At 39.3% G+C, this 19,822-nt stretch overlaps 1 protein-coding gene and 1 long non-coding RNA gene across 3 annotated transcripts; one reads left to right on the forward strand and one right to left on the reverse strand.

The window, feature by feature from the left end:
• Positions 1-783: 783 nt before the first annotated feature.
• Positions 784-16,410, reverse strand: LOC306846465 (polypyrimidine tract-binding protein 2-like). Of its 2 annotated transcripts, XM_079379884.1 has the most exons (15): positions 16,032-16,410; positions 15,320-15,350; positions 15,061-15,121; positions 10,384-10,556; positions 10,043-10,186; positions 9,767-9,925; positions 9,555-9,665; positions 9,024-9,222; positions 8,629-8,688; positions 7,858-7,973; positions 4,521-4,554; positions 3,874-3,966; positions 2,591-2,807; positions 2,220-2,297; positions 784-2,134 (listed from the first exon to the last, which is right to left on the reverse strand). In XM_079379884.1, the coding sequence occupies exons 1-15, from the start codon at positions 16,037-16,039 to the stop codon at positions 2,005-2,007; spliced, it is 1,614 nt and encodes a 537-aa protein (XP_079236010.1). In that variant the 5' UTR covers positions 16,040-16,410; the 3' UTR covers positions 784-2,004. The 2 variants fall into 2 exon arrangements, with proteins under 2 accessions (XP_079236010.1, XP_079236011.1); XM_079379885.1 differs by lacking the exon at positions 8,629-8,688 and having other exon boundaries at positions 16,032-16,134.
• Positions 16,411-16,855: 445 nt separating this feature from the next.
• Positions 16,856-19,536, forward strand: LOC306845629. The gene is made up of 4 exons (XR_013782000.1): positions 16,856-16,927; positions 17,523-17,555; positions 17,668-17,932; positions 18,022-19,536. It is a non-coding gene; the product is annotated as an uncharacterized lncRNA (long non-coding RNA).
• The last annotated feature ends 286 nt before the right edge of the window (positions 19,537-19,822 follow it).

A 19,822-nucleotide genomic window follows, 5' to 3' on the forward strand; every position in this document is an offset into this window, starting at 1 on the left:
TTTCAGTTACTTTATGTTCGGTTTCATGTGCCATGAAATTTGGTGGAAACAGCCTTATCACACTGTTCTAGGTTGCAATTTTTTTTTTTATGGTAAGCACCCAACCCTGAAGGCAACACAACCCCAAAATACTGAATCTCCTTCATGCTTTACTATAGCAAAGGCATTGTACTTTGTAAAAGCTTGCTTTCAATAAAACAAATATAGCATGCTTGCCAAAAAAGAAACACTCTCCCAGAAGGATTCTAGCACTGCACTGTTACTATCTTTATACCAGTTCACAAAAATGGTGCAAGCTGCAATTTTTGTACCTTGCGTCTTTTTTCTCAAATCGGTGCCAGTTGATTGTCCTTTCTCCACCAGACAATCAATTGCTTCAACACACAATCAGCTGCATGCTGAAAAGCTGTAAGCACCTTTTCTCCATTGTACCACATGCAACTAAACACCAATCTGTTGCCCAAACACCCTACTTTTAGAGAAAGATTACTGGGACATGAAAATGGCATGCACATGTCTAGGTTGGATATGCAGACAGAGAGATCCGGTGATAAGCATGAGAAAATAGAGAAGAAAAATGATAACAGGATGGGAAAGTTACAGATTATCACTGCAAATAAAGTAAAAGATTACATTGTTTTCATGTTTTACTTCCAGGGTGTATTTTTATGCCAAGTCAAGTGAGCATTTCTCCACCCTGGAAACAGTGCATCAGAGAAAAAGAGCTAAGTGAAATACAGAGGACAGTACAGGAAGAGGAAGAGACAGCAGAGAGGCAGAGGTGAATGCAGAGCGAGAAGAGTTTATTCAGCATGCTACAGGATAAAAGCACTACACCACACAGGGACCGTCAAGCATGAGCTTTGTAGAAAAAAGAACCTTTAATTATGCCGCTTCTATACTGAACTTTACATTCCTAAAGATGTAAAAACTCAATTCATGTAGAAAATGTACAGAACACCCCCCCCCCATTAGTTTCCCAGGCCTAGACCACAAAAAAATGTCATTTTTCAGTAGAATCAGTGAGCAATTCTCATACAACCACGACCAAGGACAATTAAGGATCATTTATATGAGTGATGTCAGCTGGGAAGTCAGATTTTTTTTTTTTCTCAGTTGATAAAAATATTCCAGAGGTTGAATAAAACATTTTGTACAATGCAGAATAAAGTAAGACTAAAGGCACATTTACTTTGGTCCCAACAGTCCCTACATTAATGTGACATCACAACATCAAACATGGTCAATCTGACACATGCAACTGCCGAGATCCATCAGCACATGCTCTGATTTTCATCTAAAAAAATGGGTAACAGAATTCACTGAAGCAAAAGTGAATGAGAAATATCAAAGCAGGTACTATACGTCACACACTGTGCTTCCCACTGTCAGTGTTTTGTTTACCACAGGTTTCAATCACAAAAAGTACCTTGGGTGCCTGATCAAAAAAAAAACAAAAAAAACACTACAGCCCAAAATAAAAATGCACAAGATAATTTACAACTTGGAGTATGTTCCATCAAATTCAGTTACTTGTGTTCAGATTCAATTCAACAGATCATAAAAAAATGAGCTTCTGCCTTTGAATCAAAGCAAGCCGACTAACTTTCAAAGCTTGAATTGGTTTTGAAAAATGACAAGGTGAGGCCACATTGAGCAAGAGTGAAAACTATCACTTTCAAAACCCATTAAAACAACAAAGCAAGGTTACGTTTTCTGTATCATCACACATAATGTGCCTAAACCTCTATAATGTGTAACAATGGGAGCAAAGAGATGATGCTATTTTGCTAAGTAAGGCACATTTTTGTCAATCCATCCTAAAACAGAATAACAGCTGGCCATACACAAACAACAGTAGGAGCAGATACAGAGCGAGTGTTCCTTTAAGGGCCATTCTCATTGAAGTTCTTGATATGGTGTTAAGGAATGACTGGTAAAAATGAATTCGACTTGAGGCTCCTGGGGGAGAGAGAGGAAAGGTGGCATAGCACCAGGGGATCCTCAGATGGTGGACTTTGAGAAGGACACTCTCAGGCGGTGGCCACGGCCCATGTCATAGTTGTGAAGGTCAATGAGTGTCTGAATCGCCTCCTCCACTGTGGACATCTGCAGCAGAGCCATTTTGCGATCTCTAAAAATAAATAAAGTGACGGTCATAACGAGGATCGTGAACGTAGACAAAACTGACTAAGAAACGGAATGCAATGAGTTCTTACTGGAAAAACTTGAATGCTTTCACTGTACCGCCAGAATTTGAGAAGAGCAGTCGTAAATCCTCCTCTGTCACATTCTCACTGGAGGGGAAACAAGCAGTTATTAGCATTTCCTCAGAGTAAATGGTAAAATGTTATCATGATGCATGAACCAATAAAAAAGGAAAACAAATTTTCCTTGGTAGCCACATTTTAATCTCAGACTTGAGCTGAAAGACACTGCGAGGGAAAAAACTGACAATTAATTTAAAAAGATGGTCAGCAGTTGGTCCAAGATTTATGACTCCAGAGCAAGACACAACATGTATTAATAAAATGGCAAAAACCTACAGAAAAATCACCACTAGCATTCATTAGGACTGATGCATACTCACGGTATGTTAGAAAGATGGAGAGTAGCTGAAGGGGGGAAGATGTTCTGGAAGTTCTTGGACCCAGGCTTCTTGAAGCGATGCAGAGGAGAACTGGTGAAGTCCTTGGTCAGGCCCTGATCATCTAAACCCTCCCTGGGCAGCTGTACTGTCTGGTGCTTGGAGAGGGTCACACGAATGATCTTGCCATACATCTTCTGCCCGTTCAGGTGGCTCATGGCTAGATAATAAAGACACAGCGAGCTCTTTCTTTGTCTTAAAGGGTTAGTTAACCCAAAAATTAAAATTAACCTGTGTTTTACTCACCCTCGAGGCATCCTAGGTGTATGAGACTTTGTTCTTTCAGACGAATCCAATCGGAGTTATATGAAACATTGTCGTGGATATTCCAAGCGTTATCATTGCAGTGGGTGGGTGTTTCCGTTGAACAGTCCAAAAGACCTCAAATAAAGCGGACGCATCCATAATAAAGCATGCCTCATACGGCTCAAGGGCATGAATAAAGGCCTCCTGTAGCGAATCCATGCGTTTTTGTAAGAAAAATATCCATATTTCAAATGTAATAAACACTTCTCTCTCGCTTCATCTAACTGTCATAAGTGGAAGTCTTTCAGGCGGATGACGTGGGACATCGGCGTCGCGTGATTAGTGACGAACGAGATGAGAACAAAACAAAACAAAACACCGGTCACAAACTAGAAGTACAAACCGAGGATTTGTAAAGAAAAATAACGGAGGATTTGGATATAAGCCAAGAGGAGACTGGTTTTCCTTCATTATAGTAAGGAAACTTTGCTTCCTTTGCTCCAGTAAACAAACTCGCGAGACTAGCATACCTCAGAGGCGTGCGCGACACATACGGCCTACATCATCCGCCCGGAACGGCTTCTGCGTACGACAGTCAGCAGAAGTAAGAGAAAAGTGTTTATTATGTTTGAAATATATTTATTGATATTTTTCTTACAAAAAAAATGCATGAATTTGCTACAGGAGGCCTTTATTCATGCCCTGAAGCTGTGTGAGGCACATTTTATTATGGATGCGCGCACTTTATTTGACGTCTTTTGGACAGAAACACCCTCCCACTGCAATGATAACGCTTGGAATAGCCAGGACCATTTTTAATATAACTCTGATTGGATTCATCTGAAAGAGAAAGTCATATACACCTAGGATGCCTCAAGGGTGAGTAAAACACAGGCAAATTTTCATTTTTGGGTGAACTAACCCTTTAATTGATAGAAAAATGGTACATGTTAATCACAAAGGACAGCATGTCAGCTTACCTAACTGAGCTTGGTTTCCATCAGACATCTGGATTAGAGCACTGTCCTTCTTATTGTAAAGGATCTTCACGCGCTGCACGTCACCGTAGACACCTTCGGTTAAGCAAGAGGCAGATGGAAGAGGGAGGGAAGGAGGAGGAGGAGAGGAGTGAACCAGGAAGGACAAATTAGTGCTTCAGAAGCTCCGGTTCTGACATGAAAGGTGAAGAAGATGGTACAAATCTTCCAAATTATCTACACAAAAGAGTCCAAAACAGTGTTTCTAACAGACACAACTTATTTGATACGCCCTCCAAAAACAAGCTCATGTGATATGGCAAAGTTAAAATCAAAAGCCTACATGCAAAATAATCAACCATGCATTAATATAAGCTGTACATGAAGAGAGACAGATAGAGCAAGATAGAGACAGAGGCTTCGAAAGCCAAGAAAAAAAAAAAAAATCAAACAAACAAACAAAAAAAACTATTTCATTTGAAATTTGGCATAGAACTAAAATTAAATTGGAAAACTAAGAAACTGTTGTTACACTAGTACCAGATTAATAACTAACCTTTAAAATGATAAATGAAAGAGAAAATAAAACAACTGAAATGAAATTAACAATAGATAAACAAAAAAGAGGTAGATTGCTAACAATAACATACCGAAGAGGGTAAACAGACTTTGGGGCGTAACCATCTTTAGAAGGAGAGAAGAGCAAGCAGCGTAAGACAGGAAGAGAGAAGAGTCGAGGTAGAGCGGAGATGAACAGATCATCCATAACGGAGGGTGGTTTCCCGTAGAATGGTGAGGTGGTCATGGAGCATGGGTCAAGGCAGTTAATTGGGGTAAGTCGGTCCGAGGAGGAACATTTGTTTTGGTTCAGGCACAAAGCATGAATGGGTGGAGGGCGGGGAGACAGGATTGCAGGAGAGAAAGGGCCAACCAATCATAGAGGAGTCAGGAGAGGAGAGAAGGAGAGAAGAGGAGGGGTTGGAAACAGCGTGGGATAAAATAAAAAAAAAAATAAAAAAAAGTTGGAAGGGGGGACAAAAATAATATACAGGTCAGTACATAGGAAATGCAGGAGTTTGGTCAGAAAATGGCAGGGTTCTCTTTTTCTTTTGCTTCCCCGACTATGTTTAACAGAGCCAAACGTAGTCACCTGAGACCGAGCGTGGGCAGGGCACATTTACTCAAGACTAACTGCAGCACAGAAACGCTGTGAGAAGGACAAAGCATGCAGAGAGCGTGGAAGGCTTTGGTATGTGAGAGCGTTAAGGGAAAAAATAACAAACAAACAAAACATCAGCCTATAGCTGTAAAGGGGCGGGGCCATGCAGCGGGTAGGCATGAAAACCACCTTGCAGAGTTATGGCATCAATAGAGAGCACGTCATGTCGAAAACTCCACAAACCCACAGGTGTTTGGGAAAACAAAAACCATGATGGGGAAATTACTGGGACACTCCAAAAAGACAGAAATCAAAGTGAGAGAGAGTGTGAGAGAAATGAGAGAGGCGGGGGGGGGGCTACCATGTTTCATACCAACTTTGAATAGCTTAGAGAGAGGCAGTGGAGCATCAGGACAGGAAGAGAGAGAGATACAGCTTAGAGAGAAAAGACAGTTAGATATTACTTCCAGACAGAGCGCTTGTGAAAAGGTGCGAGGGAAAGAGAGAGAGAGAGAGAGAGGAGAGGGGGAGAGATAAAGAGAGAGGAGAGACAGTGATCAAAATTTGCACAGAGGAGAGACTGCAGTGAGACCCTCCATTTTGACGAAAACCTTACTGAGAATGTTTTCAGTATATTTCTGTAAGTATAAATGTCACAATAGAGAACAAAGAGCTACAGGTTTTAATTCATTACTAGTCACTATCAATTCACTACTAACTACAAATATACTGAAATAACATTGAACATATATGAAATACACTGAGGATGGAAATGAGACACAGGTCAACTTTGAAGTCATGTCAAGGCAAGTCACCTGCTCAGTGTTCATTGTGTGTGACTGAATACATCATTCTCAATCTAATGCACATTAGAAAAGTGACTGAAATGATTTTCAAATCAACTTCAAAACATCCAGCAAAAGAGCAAAGTTAACATGGGAATGTGATTACAAGGTTTTGGGGATGAAGGAAGCTCTGACGATGTAGGCTATTTAGTAGGGCTGGGTACTGGCACTGATTTTTTTTTTCCTTTCATAAAGTGTACTGTGACAAAGACACTTTATGTGCTTTTATTCACATATACACATTGATCACCGCACATAGAGCTCATCAAATAGGGTAAACGGAGAAGCTCAACCATGCCTGCTTGACAAGTGAGAACCAATGAGGTTTGTTCTGGCACATGAAGCAAGCAAGGTTGAGTTTTTATGTGTAGGTAAGCTGACTAAAGATTGAAAAAAGGCCTAAATGAAATCTGTTAATCATATACAGCTGGAGATCACAACAAGAATTTTGAAATCTGACCAAAAAAAAAAAAAAAAAAACTAGGCCTCACACACCTGCCGACTTTGTCAGTGGTTACAGGAAAACATTGGGCACCATACACTAAATGATTGAGGATCATACACTGCCAAGCGTTCAAGACATTCTAAAGCAAAAACAGCAAGTGTCTGTGCCCATCATACACTATGCAAAGGCAATAAATAAATTGCAAAGGCAATAAATCGCGATTAGGCAGAAGCTGCGATTGTCATGTGTATCTTTCAGTGAGGCACGGTTCTGTGATCAGAAGTAAATCTCCATCCGAAGGACAGAGGGCGCTCTCACACAAAAAACTCAAAATATGCCTCGCAGAAGAAATCCAGGAAATGCATATGGCTGAAGCTGAATAAACAGAACATTTAACTGCTTTCATTGATTCAACGTGACTAATAAACACACGACTATGACAATACATGGTTTACCTAATTCGTCTAATTATACATTTTATTATAATAAAGTATATAATAAAGGCTGTCGATTAGCATTTTCACAGCTATGAAATATTGCATGCCTTATTCTGTTTAAGCTACATCTCACAGAAGGATTTATTTCAAACACTCGACTGACGTAATGAAGTGAGTTTGGAGTAAAAACATGTTATTAAATGTCGTATTTTCACGTGCTTTCAGATGGAGCAGCATTTAGTGCACAGAGGCGTAGTTCACTGAGAAGCTATGCAAACAGCTTTCATAATCGCAGAACGATATCTTCGATTTCATTATCGCGCAATTATATCGTCTGCGATTATGAACGCAATTTTGCATAGCTTGTCTGTGAACTTCGGCTCTGTGTAGTAAATGCTGCTCCATCTGAAAGCAGGTGATGGAGATTTACTATTAATCACAGAACCGGCTTTAGAATATGCGCATGACTATCACACTCGATTAACCATGCAGCCCTATTCAGAAGACTTGCATTAAACCACTTTTTGACAAGTGAATGTTTTGGCTGAGTGGACTTTCAATGGATGGACAAAAATGAAGAGAGAATAATTAAAACATGTCTTCATTTGTGTGCTGAAAATGAACAAGTCTTTTTTGGTTTTCTGTTTTTGGACTGACATTAGGGTGAGTAAACGATGACAGAATTTAACGCTTTCATTTTCACTCTTGTATATTACATAATATTTTGAGCATTACAGCTTAATTAAGCAAATATACTACAATTGCAAGCTTTGAAATACAATAGATGATAAAGATAAAATTTTAAATTCTGTGTTTTGATACAGCTCTAGTGTTTATTGAAAAATATGAAAAGGCTTATGACATCACCAAGAATCCTTCTTTATGTTGTACTCTCACAGTCACAACACAACACTGTTTCATGTATGCTAACACTGCTCTGCTGCTAAATGTCATGAAGGTTATGTTAAGGCCCCTCAAACTCAAAAAACCTGAGACATACAGTGTACTGGTGACCTGATTGACATAATGAAAAGACTGTGAACAGAGAGAGCAGGGATATATGTGTGTGTGTGTGGGTGTGTGTTCTGTGTGTGTACTGACCTCTTCGTTGAGGTTGCTGACCAGGAGCACTCCGCCAGGTCCCGAATGTCCAGACAACGCCACCCTCCCTGCTGCTGCCGCCGCTGCTGCTGCTGCACTCAGAGGGCTAATGGCCCCTAAAGAGAGAGGAGGAGAGAGGAAGGACCGCGTCAGCTCACACAGCCCAGAGGAGCCTACAGCTCAGCATCTCAGGCGGATCTGCCCTGTGGCCATGCATTCTACCTGTCTGCACCCACCACACCAAGCACATCCAGTTACGCAGCCAACACCACACACCTCGGGCAAACCCACATCCCAGAGTCAATATGTTCCGCTAAACAGATCGCTATCTGAACAGATTTCACACAGACTGGCGCTCTAGAGCAATATCCGAACTAAATTGCTTTTTGAGCCCTCTCTGCTCGCTGTAGTTAGCCGCTCAAAAGGCCGCTCTGCTTTAGCTAAAGGGAACTCGTGTTTGGCAGTTTGGATTGCCAGTCTGTCTGAAATACGGGTCCCTAATTAGTGTGCGTGTCAATCTATTACGTCAGGCCCATAATGCAGAATGGAAGGGCTTATTGTTGCAGCTTCAGATTTATGCTTTGACAAATAGCGACACTGTTTATGAATCCTGCATGTCAAGTCAGGACAAATGGTTGGGGTGGTTTCAACATGAGAGCCCTGCCAATTCTGACAGCACTGGAAAAGTCCCTGTCCTTCAGAAGGAAGAGCGCATTCAAGTAGGGTTAGAAAATCAAAAGGAAAAAGGAAAGTAAATGGAAGCATAGGTACCTAGAGAAGATGGAAACCCTCCACCACTAGAGTAGGAAGTTACCATTCCAGAGGGAGTACCTAAGGAGAACGTGTACAGTCAAAGTCTTACGGGATCAAACACAGACTGGGGGCCGTGGAAGCGGCAAAAACGTAAAGCAACGTGTTTGAATGTCACATCAATTAGACGGGATTGCATTTCAGGCACCATTGACCCATTTTCCACTAAGAACTAGAAAACTCTCATGAATCACAATAGAGGGGAAGCATTCACACCTCTACCCTGCTCTGAAACTGAAGCTATGCAGACAAGAGATGATGATGCATGTCAGAGAATGACAGGGAAGATGGGTCTTAAAGGTGTGATTGAGCAACGTCTGCGTTTAAGGCACACATGAGAGCGTTTTCTAACTTACCGAGCAGGGAGGTGGAATCTTTGCTGAGAGTGGCGGCCACAGACGGGTCAACGGGTGGCTGACCGTCTCCTGCGGGCAGCTCGGGCCGGGTGTAATCCCGGCTTTTGTCGTTGTTGTATTTTACATTCAGGTTGACCAGCTTGGAGAAGTCGATACGCAAAGTGCAGCAGGAGTTGTATATGTTCTGGCCATCCAAAGACTTTAATGAAAGGAAACGAAAAAGACAGACAGAGGATGAGAGCATGACATTTGTTATTCTATGACATGGGTGAATAAGGATAAGAATAATTACAGCCAGCGCATAATGTAGGGCCCTGGCTCAAAGTAATAAAAACGCTCCTCTACAAGTAATGACAACTGCAGTCATTTCATCACATAAATGAAAGAAAGGTACTAAACCAACATATGACTGGATCATAATTTGCCTGTGGCCATAACCATCACATTAAAAATCTCATAACAGTACTTTGGCACATCATTACACATTTATAGAGTTTGCGGTGGTTTCAATCCTCCTCTTCGTTCACTCACCAGTTTGGCCTGCTGGGCATTTACTGGGTCACTGAACTGCAGAAGAGCCTGGAACTGATTATTTTTGGTAAATGTGATTATCTTCATGACGGTCCCAAACTTGGAGAAGATCTAAGAGAGATCAGTGCAAAGTCCTGTTAATTCAGAGGCATGAGTGTGTAAAAATACATTTGGCAGTTTATTCCAGATGGATGCCTGCTGTGGCCAGTGACCTGTTGGAGGACGTCCAGGGTGACTGGGTAGAACATGTTGTCGATGATTATTCGCAGTACTGGGCTGGGGGCAGGCGTCAACACACTCTCGCCGGCCGCTGAGCTTGGAGAGCCACCCTCTTGGACCGCGGACACCGCTTGTAGCACAGCTTGAGCTCGCTTTGGAAGGAAATCAAGGGAACCGATAAGGACTAGAACTACACTAATGACACGCTTCCATTGCTAATATAATTTTAGTTCTGAAATATTAAAAAAAGGAGGAGTGCATTTTCTAACCTGGTTGAGTGCACTGTCAGTCTTGAGCTCTTTGTGGTTGGAGTACTGAATGAACACTGGGACATTACGCACTTGAGGTGTAACAGCTGTGTAGTAGTTCACCATGGTAACAGCTGCTTCCTCTGTTCCTAGCTCCAAAAATGCCTAATTGAGGGAAAGTGTTCAAAATGAAGAAAGAGGCTCTTTTTCCAAATGAAGGAGTAAAAACTTTGTTCACCCAATTTGAGAAACAGCTTTAACAAGACATTTTAAACACTAAATTGAAATTCAGAAGATCTACCTCTTTGCTATCACAAAAGGAGCTAGGTTGAACGTTCCTCACCACCATACCCATCACATACCTGATTTTTGCCTTTAAGCATCAGGATATTAGTGACCTTTCCAAAGGGCAAACCCAGGGCGATGACCTCAGTCTCAGAAACCTCATTGGGGAGTTTCCGGATATGAATGACTCTGGATGGTGGGCTGTCCATGCTGTCCTCGACCCTCAGTTTCTTACTGTCACTTCCATTAGCTGTCAAATAATTCAGAAATACACCCGTACTTCAAAAGTAGTTTTTTATGGTTTATATGATATTTAATTTAACAAATTGGACCATCTATATATTATTTGCCAGTAACTGGGGACAATAATCATCAATACAGATGTACAGTGTTTGAATTTTCTATATTCTGTTAATATTTCATGAATAAGCAAAAATGACTTTGTGTCCTTTCACATTGTAAGTGATTTCGCATTCTGCTAGCACTTGTTTTACAAAATGCCTCATCAAATGATTTTGGCCATTTTGCTGTCCCTTGATGTTTTTCAGCATCTCACACCATGAGCATTGGGGCTGCAAGATTTGGGGGAAAAAAAAATCGAATTGCGATTTACAACTTTTAAAATTGTGATTGTTTAAAATTCATCTGTGTATTATATATATATATATATATATATATATATATATATATATATATATATATATATATATATAATACACAGATGAATTGCCTCTGAGAGATATATATATATATATATATATATATATATATATATATATATATATATATATATATATATATATAAGGGGTGTGCAGCGGAGCCATTATTTGTATCTGTGACGATCTCAAAATTATTTGTATCCGTATTCGGAAGTGGGCGTGGCTTAAACTGGAAGTCCATCAAATTACGTGAAAATACCATTTTAAATGCAAATCTGTTCGATTCGTAGTTTTCATTTAACAAATATGCCTTGTATAACTAAATAAATTATTATTTTTATTATAATTATAACAAATATTTTCAGTTTAAAACTACAGAAAATGTTGATCAAAAAAGAAAAATAACTTTATTCTCCTTGTTTTCCAGTGAAACTGTGTACAAATTTGTCAAGAGACAAGCATCCACAATCTTAAATAAGAGCACTAGTAGAAAAAAAATAAATGGAAAGAAAGTGTTCAGTACTCATAGCAGAATGACAATAAAGCTCGCTTGAACTTGAAGTAACTTGGAGATCATGTATTGCTGGAGTCTGTGATCATTTACGAGTATTTTATCAACAGAGCGCAACAAGCCTTGATCAAACCTCGCTTTTCTTCGTTTTGTATAATTAAATGTAATGCCATTCACAAAAAAAGGCTAATGTAATGCGTTTTTACAGTTGGATTTCGAAAAGGTTTGATGTTAGGACCGTTTTTAGGATATTTTTGCGAGTTAGTTGATATAACTCCAGACAAAGCTCTGATTTCTGAAAGACGCGCATAGACCCCAACACGGCTATTGATTTGCGCTCATTTTATTCATATAGGCTAGTTTGCACTCATTCACTTTACACATCCAGGCCCATAGCCAGCTATGAGGTCCAGACCTCCGTAAATGTTTCATGTTCAAAAATAAAATTTGAAAACATATGAAAAATTATTTAAAATCATGTCGCTGAATAAATTCATGTGGCTGACTCGCAGCAGCTGGGGGAACGAGCTTGGCGCAAATGCCGTCTCCACTCCGCTCCGCCATGTTGCCAGATCTAGTTATTAGCGTCACTGGACTAAATGTAATAAAGTTAATAAAGTAATTAGGGCATTAATAAACTTGGAAGTTGAAGGTTGAGATTAGAGATTCTGTATCCTACATGTGATTGTGTCTGCCGAATATTTTTTTCTGTTATTCGGATGAATTCGTTTTGAAGCCATTATCCGTGCCTTTCCGAATAAGGTATTCGGCTTCGGGCACATCCCTAATATATATATATATATATATATATATATATATATATATATATATATATATATATATATATATATATATATATATATATATATATATATATTATATACACACACAAAAAATAAATCAATGTAATTAGGGGTAACCCCGAATAGTCGAAGATTTGATGCTTCGATAGGATGAGCCTAACTCGACTACCAATCTCACAGTTGAATATTCGCAGAGGTGTTACGAAATGAGAATCATGCCATTTTGGCTATACGGTGGTGCTCAATGTCTGATTTCAACTACAGGTTTCTCCCAATAAGTTAATATACAGCTTATTATGATAATACTGTAAATAAGAATGTGACAAGAAAAAAGCTTTTATTAAATATTTTTGACGTGCATGAATAAATCCAACCACCGCTGTGACAGATTTAAGTTTCACTTTCCGTGATCCGTAACCAACAGAGGAGCGCCAGGGATTGACGCAGGCAGAGTGAAAGACTGGATTTTTTCAATCAGGTAGGGTACAAAATTTCAAAACATTTCTGTTTTGATTAGATTCTAATTAGATTTTTGGATGCTGTGAACATAGGCACAGAAAAATTTGAGATATTATCTATTCACTAACATATTGGCGAAACAGATCTGGCAAACTATCCAAAGCATATCTTTGTTTGCACTCTGAAGAAAATGAAAAGGTTTATTTTTGTCCAGTGCAAGCTTGCGAATCCTCTCATTAAACAAAGCTTTAATCGCGCGAAGACAAGAGACAGCTTTTAGTGATTTTAAATTGAATGCTCTTTGTGTGCTTTCTAGGCAATATATAATCCATTCAGAATTTTTATAAAACTTGTATTATTTGGCCAAATATATACGCTGCAGAGCTTCGGGAATGACATGCGACATTTCTACAGGATTCAAACTCGAAAGACCAATGGACGGAACAAAAATATGTGTGAAAACTTACGCGCATTAAAGCTAGAGCACACTTTCTAAAGCATCCTCAGTATTTAATTTTGGAACAGAGTCTGGATAAAACTAGTTGTGTTTGAGCAGTTTTCACAGCAGCTCATATTTATGCGATCGCATGGAGTTTTACGTGGCAGTAGGCTATGCTTTAAAGCCGGCAAAATTAGCAGGATTTGTTCATTTCCTCTGTGAAAATCTTTATACAGTTAGAGTAAACATGCACACGGGCTTCATCAACTATTTCATGCAGCTGTTGATTTAATCTTATGTGTGGATTATTTGGTTTTATCTGGAGCAAATCTTCCATTTCATCAAGCTCTGATAAGTAATAAACAACATATGCAGCTGACCAATGTCAACTATCTATTAATGTTTTAAAACATTAAAGTCTGTGTAAAGTAATATTAAAATATGTGTTCTGAGTTTGTCACAACAGAAAAAGGTGTTATTAACCACCCAGCCAAATTTGAATGATTAAAAAAACCGACAAGTAACTAAAATAAATTATCAAAATCTTTAAAAAATAAGGACTCTCTGCTCTCAAACGCTGGGGGCGTGTCCGCTGTCGGCGCTGAATCCACGCCCACTCGCAGGAAAGCGCGCGGCCGTCTCTCTCAACTGTCAAATACCGCTACAACCTGAATGGATGCTTTTGATACTACCTCTAGTAGCTTAATTGGATTTATACAGCCATACAAGTTTGAGCGTGCAAGTTCGTTAATTAATTGTAGACACACGTCAGCGCTGCAGTGAGCTGAAACCTTCTCGTCTCAAGGCGAGCGCGGCTCATGGTTGCTTAGCAACGGCAAACACCAGGAGAGCGCAAGCTCCGGTGCGCTTTGAAAGAAGAGAAAGTGGTACAGCTCGCGTTTAAAGATGTGAATTGTGAACGCTCCATGTTTTTAAATTGTATGTATTCTGCCACATATTGATGCCTCTGGGCTAAGACCCGGGTAGCCATTCACCCTATAACCGTCCCTGCCTAGAATCTGTATATCTAGACATTCAAAAAGACAAATTAAGAACTTGACCTCTCAACAGTTATTATAGTGTTAGGGGCGGGGCCACACTCGGTGGCTCCATTGCATCATCAAGCCACTGTTTTAGTCCCGCCCAAAACAAATCCTGAACACCGAATTGGTGAAAAACTGTTTAACGGTTTAACTCCCCAATTCAGTACTACATAGTTCAGAGTCTTTGTAATGTGTTTCAGCAATACATTTCTAACATTTGTAATGTGTTTAGAAACAATTCTCAGAATTCTCTTTACACGGACTTTAAACATTATTTACCCTGTTTGCGTCCGCGAGGCGTCCGTTAAACATTTTCCCTGGGTGTTAACATCAGTATTTATGACTGTTGAATGTAATGTATTTCTTTAAACACACACCTGTGACATTTTTACAGGAGTATTACTGTGTTGATAAATGTTTTCTGAATAACTACATTTGTTGGCAAAATAATTATTATTTGTATATTTGTGTTGCTATGTGCATATTTTATGAAACCTTGCCAGATACATGCAACCATTTAAAAAAAAAAAAAAAAAGCAGTAAGCCCCATAAAGCCAAGGATTGTAGTGATTTATGAACAGCTTTGGGGGTTTAGCCGTTCTAAAATAGTTGTAAGGCACAGTTTCTAGGGCTTATTGCTTTAAAATGGCACTACATTTTAGACACTTATACGCAATAGGGGCGCGTATAATTTTTTGAATGACAAAGCTCTCAGATCTCTGGCCTTTCTGTGGAGTTTTCTTTTTTGTGTTCATGTGGGCCTAGTTTTCATTTATCAATTTCACACAAAAAAATCTATACTGATTGGAACCAATTTAGAGTTTTATTTCCCCACTTACCAGTGACTGAAGAGTTTGGGCTGTTGTACAGGCTGCCAGACAGCAATTCATCTGAGCTTCTCTAGAAAGACACAGATGTACACTGCAAATTCAGTAAATCATTCAAATGATTAAAACATTGTATAAGTCATAACTTTACATCATTCCATTATTCACATTCCACCAAAGTAATACAGACCTCTGTATTAGACTTATTTAATATATTTTGGTAAAATACCTTAAAATTTCGTTAAGACGAGCAAAAAAAAAAAACACTTACCTTCACACCAACTGCAACATCACTTGCAATGCTGTAGAGAGAAAATACAAAAATGCCGATAAATTCTGGGCTGTTTGTTTTGTTACACTGTCGAAATCACATATACACATCGAGGTCACGACTGAACAGAATGCAATTAACACTAACTTCTCAATTAACGTTACAAATAATACAGTATAATAGTACAACAAGACACAACGTAATATTTGAAGGAATCCTCAAGTATGGACAGTATTGTCAGCAGTTTGTTATAAGAGGCTTAATAATGTTTGTACAAAACTGAGCTGAAAAGCAAATTATGCATAATAAAGTCGTATTCAGTAACTACAGATTAATATTCAGCTCATGGATGGAGCGAGTGACCGTTACATTTCAAACAAAGGAAATCTGACGCGCAGCTCCGGAGCTACACTACATTACAAGTCCCTGTTGCTCACATAATACCAAACAAATCACATACTGATATTAAATTATTCAGAACGCTGCTATTTGATATTCTGTATACACAGCGCATCTATTTAGCGGTAAAATATGATCTGCGGAGCTCGCATGCGTTTATTATTAGTCAGCATTGGTTTATGCATCAACAGTCTGCGCGAGCGGCCTTGTCAGAACGCTTAAGATTGTGGTTACATTCGTTTCAGAATGAACTTAAGCTACTCTCAAAAAAATGCATTTTTTATCTCTTATTCTGTAAACAACGCAGTCTTACCCGTCCATTGCAGGGAAAACGTTCTTCACGGTGTGATACCGATCGCAGGAGCAGAGGAGCCTTCAACACAGACACGCGTAACTATGCAAAATGGAGGAGAGTCTGTTATTCACGGAGTCACCCGAACACAGCCGAGACACAGCCGAGCCGAAGAGCATACTCAGAGCGATCTGGGTGACTGATTTTAAAAGTTAATCAAAAACAACAAGAACAAAAATCCTCGTTTTCCTCAGCATAGACAGCTGCATTCAAGGACTTCCACCGTTATGGAAACAATACACGATTATTAAAGCTGATTTCCATGCTTGGAAATATCATGGAAACAGCCCAGCAAACACAGAACGTCGTGAGGACGTCGCCAGTTCGTCGTCCTTTGGTCAGCGCGACATTACTTTATGGCGACGTTGTGATGACGTCGTGGTAAAGTTCCATTTTTTTTAGAATCTTTGCTAACGTTCCAGTAACGTCCTGAGCACGGAGTCCCATGGAGAACGTTGTAGCGACGTGGTCAGGGTCTCATGATAACTTTTCATATTATTGCACTACATGTATTATCATATTAAGATACCATTTGGATAGCCTATATTTCGGTCTATCCCAAAATATATACTTAATTCATAAGCATTTTAAAAGATGGCATGAATGATTATATTTATATATATATAAAATATTTGTCATCAAGGGCAACACAAAAACCAAATAGTTTGCTTAGCAAATGGTGATCATTGTTAATGATATGTTTGTGAATGACTGAGAGTGAGATTTATTGAAAGAGGGCACGGGACAAATTATCATTTATAAACCAGCAGCGCACGTCACTGTCTGAGCACTGCGCGAGTGCGCGTGCCCGTCGTTCTGTAACGGTCAACTTCCAGCGGACGGACACGGAGGAAAAGGTAAGCGCTATAAATCTACTTGTATTCATAGTTTTTACTGATATAACGTTAGATGTCACCAAAGATGAGTAGCGTTTTGTATTTTTGTAGGTTTTCTAATTTAATTTAATAAATAAATGCCCTGTTCGGTTAATTAGCTCAGTCTCATAAGGCGGTCTGAGGTAATTGTTAAAACCTTAAGATAAAATTGTATACCTTCGTTTTAGTTATTTGAATTTTAACACTATAAACTATACAGTATTCACTTTCAAATTCATTAAACTTTAACCGTGGTAAAGTTAATTAGCTTGTTTGACTGCCTGCCTTTCGCGCTAGTCGATGATGTTCATGCTACCTTAGCTCTATTGTAAACTTGAATATAAACCACTGTGTAAAGTTTAATTAGACCTCGGCTGCCGAAAACATGTTCAGGGTCTGTGGGATTAATAATTCCCGCCTTTCCCCATCAAGGGGGAATGACAGGCCTGTAAACTGTGTCATCTGCTGGTTAATGGTGTTTTTCACATGCATGCTTTTTATATTAGTTTTATTCTCAAATAGATCTGATACTTTAGTTTCAACAAATATTTAACAAACAAATGGTTAAATTTTTTAGGTCCTGCCTGCCACCAGTTGAGTCAGTGATTCAGTGAGTGGCTTACAAGAAAAGATGCTAATTTGTTACCACCTAGTATTATAAATATTTTATTCATTGCTGTAAAACGAAGTTGTTGTTTTTTTGTTTGTTTTTTTGTCATCAGGTGGAGAGACAGTCTGGGCAGCAGCAACAAGACAACTATTAGAGATGGGTTTCAAGAACTGGTTCTACTTTGGTTCCTGACTTGTTCAGTACGGAAAAAGGGATATAAGATACAGGATCAATAGTGCTTCTATCAGTATTTTAGTAACACTGATTCATTACCCCTTAGACACAACCACACATCATCCAAATCATCTCCAAGTGGATGGCAGCAAGGATCCAGGATCAAGAGATCATTCCTCATGAAGACCGTTCCATAGGAAGCAGTGGGTGAAAAACTAAACCTGGTTGTTTCCGCATCACTCAGGCAAGACTAAATACATTTCAATTGATTTCAGTTGGTTATATGTTTCAGATCATCCTGACCATTCTGTTGTCCTGGATGTGAAGACATGCTGGAACTGCATTTCTCATGGTTGAAAGATTTGTGCAGCGGTATCCAGACATATAAGCAGCCTTCCTGGACCCACACGACTAAAGGCTCTGGAGGAGAGACAGGTAATCCACAGGGTTAGATTCAGGGATTCAATGAAACAAATTTTTCAGAAACGATCCAATTCCGAAAATTTGGAGTATCTGCCGATCCGATACCAGTGCAGTTTTTTTTTTTTAATCAATGTAGAATTTCTTTACTTCTGTGTGTGGACCTGACAGTGCGTTCACACCAGATGCGACTTGCGCGAATAAATCGCGCTAAATATATGAATGGAAAATAGTCTTTTATTCAACTGAAAATCACAAAATGCAAAACAATTTATGTGCATTTTGAAATCAACTTGTAATGAATGTTATTTTACTTCTATTTTAATTAATTCTATGCAGTAAAGGACATGCAAACACTGCAAAATGTTTTGTTATAAACTCTACCGACTGCTTCTCCCCTGTACGATTTCACATGAGAAATCTAACTCCTTTCAGTATAAATATATAAATAACAGAAATAACACTTTAAATGCAAACAGTAAGTGTATCCATAATCAAAGTACTGCTCTCTCAAAACTAAAATCGCAAACAGAAACAATTTTTTTCTTCAAGCATGAAAAGGAGATAAATTAACTACACAGGACAGCCTAAGATATGGTCATGTTCTTTTTCAAGAATATAAGCATGTTGACGATTTCTGCCAGCAGTTGAGACCTTTGGGCAATAACTATGTCTCCTGCTGTTGAAAAAACACGATCACTTGGAACAGAGGTAGCAGGGATGGAAAGGTATGCTTTGGCAAGTGGAGATAGCAAAGGATATTTAGAGCTGTTTTCTCTCCACCACTTCAGAGGGCAGCAACTGAGTGGGATAGAGGCCTCTCTTCTGTAGAGATTAATTTCCTTCTCAATCCCTCTGCTGGACTTTTCTGTTTTAGAGAAAGAGTCCCCTAGTAGATCCTCAAGCGCTGTCTTCTTGGAAGCAGGTTCTCCCTCTTCTGACTCGATTCCCAGAGCCCCCTCTCCCCCATGTGTGGAACAGTGAGCTGCTGCCTCTTCTCTCCTCTCTGTACGCTTCTCACCTGTGGTCTTTAAACAGCAGAAACACTGGCTTTAACCTTAAGCAGCAAAGCAGTCCCCCCTCTCCCTCTAAACACAAACACACCCACTCTGATGCTGTCATGTTTCTAATACACACACACACACACACACACACACTTTGCATTAATCCATTAAACATTTTCGGTTGGTACTGGGAACATAAATCTAGTAGGAAAACAAATTCACACACACTTTCACACTTACAAAAGGAGTAAAGCAAAGTGGCAGGGGGATCTTCAATACTAATTTCACCCTCACGCTAGGGCTGGGCGATAAACCGATTTTATCGATTAACTCGAATGTGTAGTTTATGTCGTCGACTTGTTTGAATAAAAATCGTTTTTTCTAAAAAAAAAAAAAAAAAAAGACGTGTACTACAGAACTCCAATAAATACGAGATAGGAGATAAATATCAATACTTTCTCTCGCAGTTATATCATTAGGTAGTGATAATTGCGAGCATCAGGGAGCCGCTATTATGCATGGCATTGAAACGGCTTTTGAATGCACGATGGCTTTTTAGTTTCACTTTCGAGATTGGCGATCGCACGTACTCTGTTTTTACTATGGAGCGGCAGTAGCCTACTTGCCACACATTTTACACGATTAGATGTTTGTCATGGTGCTCATGAT

The sequence above is a fragment of the Barbus barbus genome (genome assembly GCF_936440315.1).
Source record: "Barbus barbus genome assembly, chromosome: 26".
Classification (NCBI taxonomy): domain Eukaryota; kingdom Metazoa; phylum Chordata; class Actinopteri; order Cypriniformes; family Cyprinidae; genus Barbus; species Barbus barbus.